The sequence below is a fragment of the Pleurodeles waltl genome, chromosome 4_2 (assembly GCF_031143425.1).
Source record: "Pleurodeles waltl isolate 20211129_DDA chromosome 4_2, aPleWal1.hap1.20221129, whole genome shotgun sequence".
NCBI classification, from domain to species: Eukaryota; Metazoa; Chordata; class Amphibia; order Caudata; family Salamandridae; genus Pleurodeles; species Pleurodeles waltl.
Genome location: NC_090443.1, coordinates 640,483,810 through 640,495,907, shown reverse-complemented (window position 1 = coordinate 640,495,907; position 12,098 = coordinate 640,483,810). Strand labels below are relative to the sequence as shown.

Sequence of the window (12,098 nt, the reverse complement as noted above, 5' to 3'; positions counted from 1 at the left end):
AGTGATGTTTCTTCTCCGTTGTGCTGCTTTAAGTAAAGTGCTCCTATCTTTCTCATTCTCACCGTAATTTGTTTTTCCATTATTTCATGGTTGATTTGTTGCTGTAATTTGAATTCTGTTTAGATAAATTTTAACTATTTAATGTTTCACAAGATTGAAGTAGCCCGGCCATGTTGATGGCCCCAACCACATCGTGACATGAAAGGAGTTTAACCTTGTAGAACCCTTCAGTCAAGTATGCAGTTGTTGGCTTTCCATGAAAGTCAGCGGTTTGGTTTCCTAAAAATTCTGAAATCTACAACCGGCTTGATTATTCATTAGCCCGTTAGCAACTCTCTGAAATCTAGGGCATACTTATTAAGTGTGCCCTTAAGTCGTTGTGTGGGTTTGTTTCCTCACTAATTTGAGTGCATTGAATTTATTGGAAGGTTGTGTATCTTAATTTTAATTAATTATTTCCTGCAGCATATCTCCAATGTGCAGGCTTGTGATCAAGTTTAACAACGAAGTAATGTTTTGGTACTGTTGATGATCCCTGCTCTCTAAGAATTTCAATTCCTTTGACTTCTGCTCATGCACTAGGCTGATTTTTGTTTGGAGATATTGGTTATTGATTTAGTGGTCTCGTTTTTACGTTTTAAAGTTTTGCCGTTGTTCAAAGGTTACCAAAGAGTAGGTCTCCTAGCCCTTATACTTTGTTATTGCATGCAGCTGAAATAACCAGCTTTTCACTGGTTCTAATTTCTTTCTCAGAAGTATCGTTTTTGTGGGTATTACCATGGTTTAATATATATATTTTTGCTTATTTTCTTAAAGCCACCTCACCATCATCAAGGGGTTTAGATAGCACATGTATATTTTGCATTTTCTTCTTGTGACTTTTGAAGCTCTGCTTTTTTTCAAAATTTTATCTTGAGGTAATCCGTATTTAACTTTGCCGTGTGAGTGGTCGATCTTGTAAGTGCTCCAGTTAATAACTTGCATTCACTTTCTGTGTATAAGTAGCATATTGGTTTCCTGCCTGTTTAAACACATATGTATCTAATTTGTCTTTTTGCACCTTTATAGTACCAGGATTTTTTTTAGAGGCTCCAAACTTTTCTTTTGGTATGACAAATAATGGCCTTTGTGCCATACACAGCAAATATTTTGGTCTGTACGTACTATGAAGGAGCTTACGTCAATTGTGCTTCAGTCATGGGTTTCTTTTGTTCTGGAATCTTCAGCCCTTGGACAGACAGACATCTGTGTGGTCAGCGATCTACTCACAATAGCATAAAAGTTTTTTTTGCCTTCTTTTTGTTAGCTATTTGGACGTATTGTTCCACCTCCATTAGAAGTCAGAATGAATGATTTCACATGGACAGTACTCGCACATTTAACCCCTTTGCTAAGGTCCCCACCCTCGTGCTAAGCTTTTTTTTTGTGTGTGGCTATTTTGGGTATTTTGCGCTTGGACTCCCCATAACCTTTTGCCCACATAAGCTATCCACACCCAATTGGCATCTTTTTTTCCAGCATTCTCTGGATTCTGAAGGTACCCAGGGTTTGTGGAGTTCCCTTGAGGGGGACCAATAAATTGATCAAAATACAGCTAAATTTGGGTTTTTGGTGGTAAAAATGGGAAAAAGTGCTCTGTGTGTGTGTGTGTGTATGTGTGTATGTGTATATATATATATATTTTTTTTTTTTTGACCCCACAAATGGCATAAACGGGGTTTGCAGAGTAAAATTCTGAATTCCGCAAGGGATCGTTTGCGTAGCTCCCTCAAGGCTTTCCCAAATAAAGTAACAATTGAAATGAAAAAAAAATATATTGAAATTGAGTTGGAAAAAAACCCTTTTGTGTCTATATTTCATCTGTAACTTCTTATAACTATGGCAGATTCTCAAAAGCAATACACAGTTACATTCACTGAACCCTTGTGGTTGAGGGGATAGATAAGGCTTGTAGGTGCACCAAGAACCATAGGTATCCAGAGTCAATAACTGAGCTGCACCTTGCAATGGATTTTCATTTTGTACCAGGTATACAGTAATTAATTTGGTAAAGTATAAATTGTGAATAATATGTTTCAAGGAAACCTATTTATTTCTGAAATGGGCAGAAGATATTGAATTTAGAAGCAGGGGTTATTTGCACATCTCTGAATTTATGGATACATATACCAGCACGTGAGTTAGAACATTTCTCAAAATGACATCTTGCTTTACTCATCGTTGCATTTGGAAGGTGCAAATGCAGAGAAAAACAATTGCTAATAACACTTGGTCTACTATTCTGTGGTCCTCTAAGTCTACTGATTGAACACGGTGTCTCACTTGTGTGGATAGGCATAGTGCCCGCGAAAGTAAACAGCCCAGAACACAACGTGGATACATCAAATTTTTCCAAGCAAAACTGACCTATTTGTTGCCAATTGGGTAGTTGTGGTTTTCGGGCCCCACCTCTTCTGGCACCTAGGGAAACCTAGCAAACCTATATATTTTTGAAAGCTAGACTCCTAGGGCAATCTAAGGTGGGATGATTTGTGTGACTCACACCAGGTTGCTTTACCCAGTATTTCTTGCAAACTTCCAACTGGGACAAACAAACACATTTTCCTCACATTTCTGTAATGGATACTTCTGAAATCTGCACAGAGCCACAGCCTTCATTCCATTCCTCATTCTTCTAAGTCGTCTGATGAAAATGGTACTTCAATTGTGTGAGTAGGCTTCATGCTTTTGTCAGGAAACGACCCAAAACAGAACATGTATACATAAACTTTTTCCACACGAAATGGGCCTGTGTTTTGCAAAGTGGGTAGCTGTGGTTTTTGGGCCCACTTCAGTCCACACCTAGGGAAAGCAAGCAAACCTGTACATTTTTAAAGAACTAGATGCCCAGGGAAATCCAGGATGGAGTGACTTGTGTGACTCTGACCACATTCTGCTGCCCAGAATCTTGTGCAAACCTCAAAAGTTGTCTAAAAGACACATTTACCTTCTATTTCTATGATGAAAAGTTCTGGAATCTGAGGGGAGCCACGCATTTCCTACCACCCAGCATTCCCCCCCCGGTCTCCCGATAAAAATGCTACTTCACTTGTAAGGGCAGGCCAAGTTCCAGTGGCAGGGAGGGGCCCAAAAAGTATAGTAGGCACACCAACATTTTCTATCATAACTTGTGTTTTTGGTCCTGGACTAATCGACCATCTAGGGAAACCTACCAAACCCAGACATTTCTAGGAAACTACACACCAGGTGGAATTCAGGGAGGTGTGACTTGCATGGATCCCCCATTGTTTTGTTACCCAGAATCCCATGCAAACCTCAAATCTAGCTAAACAAGCATTTCCAATGCAATAGGTCTCGTGTTTGCTCAAGTTAGAGCCATTAGCGTTGTAAATTACTAACTGGACTCTTCTTGCCACACAAAATAAAAAGTGAAACAGTTTCACTTAAGCAGGCCCATTCAAAGTGCCGCCGTGAGCGTGACGGGGAGACACAAAAAGAAAAAAGTTGCCTTGCAGTAAGTTATCGGCAAACATGTAATTATCCATGTAACAGGGTTGGTCCCCAAGGCGGTAACAAAACCGCCCTAAGGAAGGACAAACGTAAAGCAGTTACCAATGAAAAAAAAAAAAAACAAGGATTTTTGAAAGGCAAGTCCACGAATAAGTTAGTGATGGGCTTGCGGCGGGCGTTGTTAAAAGCCCAGATAAATACCAACACGTCGGAAAAGCAGCGCTTGCGCGCAGCTATGCTCAACTTAAAAGTCGCATTTCCGTCACTTTTCTGTGTGGGATCACCATTCTGGCATAAATTTTGTAAACCCCAGCATTCCCCCTTGCTCTCATGTAAAAATGGTACCTCACTTATGTTGGTGCGCCAAGTGCCATCTACTTAGTGATCAAAACCCATCCTGTACATTACCACATCCTAGAAGGGAAACCAATTTGGTGTTTGAAGGACTTCCAAGACCAACAAATAGAAGTCTTTCACCCTATTAGAATTGTTTCCTTGTTTTGCCCATGTTAAATGTTTTTGATTTCAGCCTTAAATTTTCTCTTCTGATGTTTGCCACTACTAGTAGATAAGAAACCGTGCCATAGACTCACCCCAGCTCAGACATAAGTACAGAAATAAATACATACATAACATGTTGTAAAAGCAGTATACGTTTGACTTTTTTGCTATACACCACTTATATGGAAGGATTACTGTAGTGTAGTGTTGCTTTGCAGACATGGTCTGTATTGTGTGTGGTAAATGGCTGTGTCTCCATTTTGTACAGTAGAGCCATGGTGTGCTTAAAATGCACATTTTCAATTCTTCTGATTTCCTTCGGTTTGCTAGTCCTGCATCTGTAATGTATTAGTCTGTAGAAGTGATTGTATTTTTCCCTATTTGTCCGCTCCATATTAACTTTGGCTTCTTAGTCCATCTTTTGTCACACAGGAGTAGATGTTATGGTCTGCCTCTAAATAGAGAATGCCTTTGTTGAAACACAGTTAATTCTTGTACCACAAGCATTTGAGAGATGCTTTGTGATAACTGCAACAAAAGTTCAAACAACCAAATTACCTACCTGTTCATCTGATGTGCCATTTTAGGGCTGGACTGTTCCCATTGGAGCAGGGTCCAGATTAATTTGGATATTGCTGGGTCCAAACTGAGGTGGTGTGATGTGCAAAACAACAATGGACTGGGATATGTTAATTACCAGTGGCTGAGATGAATTCAAGCTTTCTATCCATCACTTTGTGTACACTTCAATATGTCACCCTAGGTGGAACAGGTATGCCTAGAAGTAGGTCCTGTGCACCCGGTCTCATTGAAACCAAGCTGTACGCAAATGATGAGCCCATAACGAGTAAAACCAGTCCTGTGTTGTTTTTGTTCCAGTTCATGGAGGACCTGGCTTGGCAGTTCACACTGGAGTGTTCCTATTGGAGCAGGGTCAAGACTGATTTGCACATAGCTGGGTCCAAACTGAGCTGGCATGGTGTACAAAATAGCAATTTATTGGGATGCAGCCTGAGTAATTACCGGTGGTTGAGATTAATTCAAGCATTCCAGCCATCACTTTTGGTTTACTTCATGTGCTTGTTATCAGTGGTATATAGACTTTAGTCCACTGGTGGCATTCAAGTGTACCTTTAACAGTGACATGCATATTTCTATGGCTGCCTTTGTGGGTTTACTGATCCTCTTCATGCTGACTAAATGACGGAAATGTTTCACAAAGGTTGAGATTACAAAATTACCTTTTCTAGCATACAGCTTTTGTGTCTGTACAAAGCATTTTTCTCTGCGATTTTCACTGCAAATTATTTTTCCTAAGCACCACTAACAAAATATGAATTTCTCTGTCTTTAATGATTTTATAATTACCTCTGCGTATCAAATTTTCTGTCATAAATTGTAATACAAGTAGTTTGATCTTGTTACATTAAATATAAATTTATGACGAACCATGCTTAACTAATAGTGATGAAACTGTAATTTTTCAGTGCTTGGTGAGTGAGATTCTTATTTTTTTTAACAAGCCCATTGGATTGATCGTTTAATCAGGGAGCAGGAGTGAGGGAATGATGATATAAAGACATGTGTGGCCACGGCAACAATTGAACACTGTACTGTGCCACCAGTTACCGTTTTTGCTCTGAGGTAATGGCTTGGTCAGAGCTGAAGACAGATAATTCGGAGCATTGAAGTTTCTTGTAATTGCTATGCTGTGTGCTAGCCTAGACTTTCAATTGCATGAGCAATATTATCCATGACCAGATAGATGGTAGGCAAAGCAGTTAGTGAAGAGACCCCAGGAAAATGGGTTTGTTTGAATGGCAGCTCCCCAACCTTGTCTATAGTAATTGCTGAATTTAGTTTCCATATTGAACTCTGTGTTAATCCTTTTTTAGGATCATAGCATTAATACTTGCAAACGGATATTGGCATGTTGCTGGCTCCGTCTGCTGAACGGCCAGTGTAGATCAGTGCGAAACTGTCAGCGTGTACATTCTGGTCAGATTATGAAGTCGTAGGCCGCCTCTCCAGATCATCTAACTGTGCATGTGTTTGAGAGCGTGACCTTCAGCAAGGTATGTAGGCCGGGCTCGGGTGCTTCGCCTGTTCTCACTCAGTGACACAGTTTGCTTATCATTTTAACGTTCCAAAAATCTTATTGTTTCCTTTATCATTCTAATAAAGAAGAACCCAGAAATTACTCTACTCTTTGCATTTATACAGTACAAATCTTCAATATTTATTGTTCTTCTTTTTTGCTTTGCACACGTTGTCGAGCAGTTTGCGCCTATGTTGTCACAGGTGGTAAAATGCATTTTATTTACGATCTTTGTCACTGGCTGCTCTGGGGAAAAACACTGATAATAAGTATTTGGCATTGAGTCTCAAGACGCTGCTATTTACTACGTGGATCCTCTCTTTCGGCTGTAACTGTAATGATTTTTTAGGTCACCTTCCTGACCCACTCATTGCCTCTGCGTTGTTACTGTCAATGTGAATAGCTTCTCGGGAAATATCTATTGTTTGCAGACCGTGTTCTGTCCTAGCCATTTGTTTTGCGTTAAAACGACTTGCTGTAACGATTTTCGGATGTCACATTACAATACACATCTACCTCTAGTGCAAAATGGAAACCTTGTCGGCTGGTGAGGCGTGCTTTTATTTTGTCTTTTGGCGGCATTCGACTCCTATGTACGGAGTCCTGGATGGGAGGGAAGGGGAGGGAGGGACTCTATCCACACGTGTGCTCTAATGGCATAGGATCTGAGCATTTAAGGTGAGAATACTTCAGTTTCATTGCATCTTATATCTGAATTTATGGAACAACTCCCAAGGACCAACTTGGGCAGCTGTCCGTTTTAACATTTAGACTGATGACATGCAGGTGCATGGAGACATGCTGTTACTAGGCCAGAAGGGAGGGTACCGGTGCCTAGTGAACATGACCAAAGGTGATCGCAGAGGCCCCCAAAATGACTTCTTAGTCTTGCGTACTTCTAGCTTCATGGCAATTGCAGATCTGTTGTTTACTCTCTCCACTCCAGATCCTAAATGTTCCATCTCCCCTTCTCCACTAGTCTACCTACTGCTATATGAAATTAAAATATTTTCTCTGAGGTGTTAACATACCCCATAAAAAGATTGTGGGCCAAATGTTCAAAGCCATTTAGCAGTTACAAAGCCTGTGATTCACTGAACCAGACAGTTTGTGGCTGCTAAATGGCTTTTACAAATGTACTAAACCCACTTCACAATTAAAGTACAATTTCTAATGCCAACCATTGATAGGTTACCAACTCATTAAAGGAGAAACCCATCCTCTGGGATAAGGCGTTCCCGTCGGCCCCCTTTCCCTTTGTGAATGAAATATATGCGAGTAGGCAGTAGTTGAGGAGATAACTGCCAACTGTTAAACTTTATATTAAAAAAGGTTTTTTTTGTGTTTTTCAAATTTTTTTTTTTTTTATGCAGTCCTGATTCCTTTAAGGAAAACGGGCTTTAATAAAATAAAAATCTACTTCATTTAAATGCAATCAGAAATAAGGGCCTGCTGATCCTAGCAGCCCACCATCCCTGTGATTAAGTGCAATCTGTACAAGTCACAATTTGTGACTTGACTCAGTAATATTTTTGAAATCGGTTGGATTGCAGCCCACTCCGAAAGATGATTTTGCAAACTGACCTATTAGTACAGAGTCGAAATCGGATTTCATTTACAAAAATATGATGCTCAATTTGCGACCACTTTTGCAAATGAAATGTTAGTTTGTCTGGCCCCGTATCCTTAATGAGTGCATATTTGTAGATGTAGCTAACCTTTTCAAATGTTCATATTTCCATTGTCTGTGCTAGTCTGTTTTATGTTCCCCTATTGCCTCTCCTCAGAAACGCAGTATAAATACTGAAAGGGTAAAAAGGCAACGCAATAATTTATTAAAGTAGGTCTATTATACTTTGTGATGTAGAACAATCCAGATGTTCCATTATTTGTAGAATGCACAGCACTGGAACCTATCTGCTTTTTAGTTTGAGCATAGCAGCGCACAAGCATTGCTTTTCCGACGTGTATTTGATTTGGGCTTTTAACCACGCCCACCTCACGCCCATTGCTATTGCTTGTTTATTGGCTTGTCCTTAAAGAAAATCCTTTATCATTATTAAATGCTTTAAGTTTGTCCATCCTTGGGGCGGTTTGGCTACTGCCTTGGACATTGACCCTATTACATAGCTAATTGCTCTTTTGCCGATATGGCTGACTGCGAGTGACTTTTTTTTTTTTTTTCCTTTTGTGTCTTCTTCACCCTTATGCTCATGGAGGCCATAACACTATGATTCATCTCGCTTATGTCAACTGTTTTACTTTTCATTTTCAATTTTTGTGGCAAGATAAGTCCGGTTAGAAGTTTACAACGCTAATACCTCTATCTCAAGCAAATGCGAGACCCATTGCCTGGGTTTTTTTGTGTTGGAAGGCAGTTAGAAATCACAGAAGCGTGACTAAGACACCATCTTTCTTTTAGTACTGAGCCTGTTTTTCTTGATTCTTGCATCCTAAGCTTTCTCTGCCTTTGCTTTTATGTCATTGTATGATGCATTTATAACCTCTTAAAAGCTAAACCTGCGTGCAGACATCCTTGTGTTTCAGCTGAAGTAGGGCAATGGGTAGAATATTTAGTTTAAAAGATTGCTGATATTATTTTTTTCTGCCTAGGGATGATGATGTTCATTGCGTTGTAATTGTCCTTTTGTCACACTTGTAGTAAAACATGTTTTATTTTGGAAATTTAAATTTAGTTGAAATTCAGGAAACTAGTTTGTAAGCGGTTGCTTGTTGGGCTTTCTTTGATTCTCGGAATAATGATTGTAGTTGCCACCGTTAAGATTAATGCTAAAAATATTCTTTTCTTGGCATCATTTTATTCTGACCAAGGCATGGAGCCATGCAGTCTGTCCACTATTGGAATTATATTCTGGGTGTGTACAGAATCTGAATGAACAAAGCTCCAGATGAATTAATGGAGTCCCTTGTTAAATGGATCAACATAGCATTTCTGAACCGGGGAATATTGCATTGTGTGCCCTGAGCTATTTATATAAAAAGAAAGAAAAAAAAATCTAACCAATAGTTAAGAGGCTAAGCTATTCTAAGCACAGCAAAGTTCTGCATTGCTCGTTTACTTATTTTCTATACAAGTTTCACTGATTCGTTTGAAACCATTAAAAAGGCTGTAGGATAATCCTTTACTCCTATGGCATGGCCCCAATGACATATTGATCCTAAACCAAATTTAGGAGCCAACAATTTGAGTTTAATTGAAAGATTAGTTACATGAATAAAAGTCGAGTAATTTTCATCTATGCAAAACTAATAGTCTGCTCACATTAACTGCATGTATTCACAGGCAGCTGGGCAAAATCTGAATTTCTGTTATCGACTGCCGAACCTCACTAGTCCTCATCTCACGTCTGATGTTCTTCCTATCACCCCCATCAACTCTCGCACCATAAACCCAGTCACTGAAAACTTACATGCCCTTACTCACACCTTCCACCGTCCCATCTCCACTCTCCCCATCCACTCCTGCATCCACTGTCACATTTCCACTCACTCTTGAACTCTTTTTTTGTAAAATGAGCAAAATGAGGAGTTGTCATTTTATCAAAGTAAATGAAACATAAAAAATTTAGAATTTAATATGTTCAAGAAAAAATTGCTAGAATCCTCACTTTGAGATGCATTTCAATTCCGCTGATTTTGCTACTATTCCTTTTATTAAAAGTATCTACTTATTGTGTTGCCCAGTTGATTTCGTCAAAGCAGCATGAAAGGTATTCGTAGTACATCCAAAAATATTTAACGCCTAATACAGTTAAAGAAATTGACCGTCCTACAGGCAGTTTTCACACCAGGCCGGTACATCTGAGTGGTTAGTAGGACTGAGCAGAATCCCACATATCCAGCTGTGCCTGATATGCCATGGATTTTCGCTACCATGACTTTACTTTCCTTGCAGGCTGCCACTCCGAAATTCCATTTTAAAAATATAAGGTATTGTTTCTTTTTAGTCAAAAGAAACACCACCTAGTATTTACCTTTTTTGCTAGTGAGCTAAGCATTCATTGAAAGCATTAAATCATTGTTTATAAAGATTTTAAATTGTTAAATTATTTTCTGGGTACAGTGACACTTATTTTTATCTAAGGTGTTACACAAAAGCGCACTCTACCACCTGAACTCCGAAGTGTTTTCTACAACTGTTGGTATCTGAGCATGAGTCCTGTTGCTTCCTCAGGCATTCACTCACGGTGTAGCTGTTCAAAGAACATGTTCATATTTCCATTTACAGAGATTTGTTGTTTTTTCAACACCTTCTCAACCAGTACAGATCATCAAATTGGAAATTGTTAATGCTTGGGAATTAGGATTGATGACTGTTTCTCTCTGCATTTGCTCATTGGATAATGAAAGTAATTGGTCTCAGTGGATCACAAAAAGAGTGCGAGCAGTGGGGCGACAGAGAACAGAAAGGAAATGGGAGGCTGTAGTCCAAAGCACTGCTCTGCGTTCCTCTGCAGAAGACCCCCAGGATCACTGAGGAACAATAATTCTCTCATGAGTGCCGGTGTAGGAGTGACACTCGTTCCATCATACACACAAACTGGGAACCCATTTCCATAATAAAGCCGAAGGGCGTTGGTCCATTTCCTTTATTGCACTTTTTCTTCAGGTGGTTTTCTACATAACCTTTGACCATTCCGGTAATATTCTAGAATGCAATATGCTATTTTCTCTGAAATTACCCGGAAATAGAATATTAAGCAAAAACCAAGCCCTCCATGATGAGCATAATTTAGAAAAGAGGCTGTAGCTTGTTATATTTTAATGGAAACTTTCACAGTTGGATTTGATGATAGATGCAATTCAAAATCTCAGTATTAGTGTGTCAGCCTGATCTTAAGCCACGAAAGGCAGTGAGGTGCAAGAAATACTTGTAGCTGTGGTTTAGTAATGGCATTATGGAGTATTAGATGTAACATTTCATATCTACAATAACTGGAAAGAATGGCAAGAAATTCGTTAGTTTGGGGAGGTGCATATGCAAATAAAATCCATTATTCACTTTTTGTATCTGGATTGAACTAGAATTCCATGCAGAGTAAGGTGTTGTAGTTTGCCTTTAGTAACCCATACCTTAATTATATATGCCACCATCAAAAACTCCGTGTCTACCTGTGTAGCTTTCTGTTGCACTTTTACACGAAGCTATGTGTAGATTTTGGAATGTTTAAAATAAAATGATTCATATGATTTTATACAGAATGTTTAAAAACCATTGCAAATTATGTGAGCAGTGAAATACATAGCCTATTAATAGGCTTTCTGAAATTAATTGAATGGGGTTTTAGTGTTTGAGTAGAAGAAAGTGTCAAGGCATTTATCTGTATAATCTGACTAACTCAGTTTACTACTGAAAAAGGGATTCCAGACGTGTTCTTAAAATTATTTTAGTTTCTTCATTAGAAGTTGCACAGTCTCCCGTATGTGGCTTTATTAAAATGTTTGAGCCGCTTTTCGTCAGACCAGTTTAACAAACCTGTTCGATCTCTTATTGCAGGTTTTAGCCGAGCAGCATTGCCGTTTGGTTTAGTCCGGAGGGAGTTGTCCTGTGAAGGCTATCAGATTGACCTTCGATGTCCGGGGAGTGACGTCATCATGATAGAGAGTGCCAACTATGGACGGACTGATGACAAGATCTGTGATGCTGATCCCTTCCAGATGGAAAATACAGATTGTCACCTCCCAGACGCTTACAAAATAATGTCACAAAGGTAAACAAATGTTTTGTGTGGAGTAAGTCTGGGCATGTGCATAAAATAAGCCTTTTTTCAGTTTCAAGGTTGACGAATACAAAAATGTATGAAGAAAAATACGTATTTTCTCAGTGGTTGGTGTCGTTTTAAGATGTAATAGCCTGCTGCTCATTTTCATGCTTCCACAAATTGAAATGCAGACACCAGTCTGCAGATCGTCAAGTAAGTATTTCTTTCATCATGTGGGGATTGGGGGGGAGGGAAGTGTTTAAAAA

General features: G+C 39.2%; 1 protein-coding gene across 6 annotated transcripts in view; it reads left to right on the top strand.

Moving 5' to 3' along the window:
* ADGRL2 (adhesion G protein-coupled receptor L2) overlaps nt 1-12,098 on the top strand; it is a 228,396-nt gene that overhangs the window by 86,360 nt on the left and 129,938 nt on the right. For all 6 annotated transcript variants that reach the window (XM_069232209.1, XM_069232207.1, XM_069232208.1 and 3 more), the window contains exon 3: nt 11,628-11,841. In XM_069232209.1, coding sequence (XP_069088310.1) covers nt 11,628-11,841 — 214 coding nt within the window. The remainder of the gene's footprint in view (nt 1-11,627; nt 11,842-12,098) is intronic.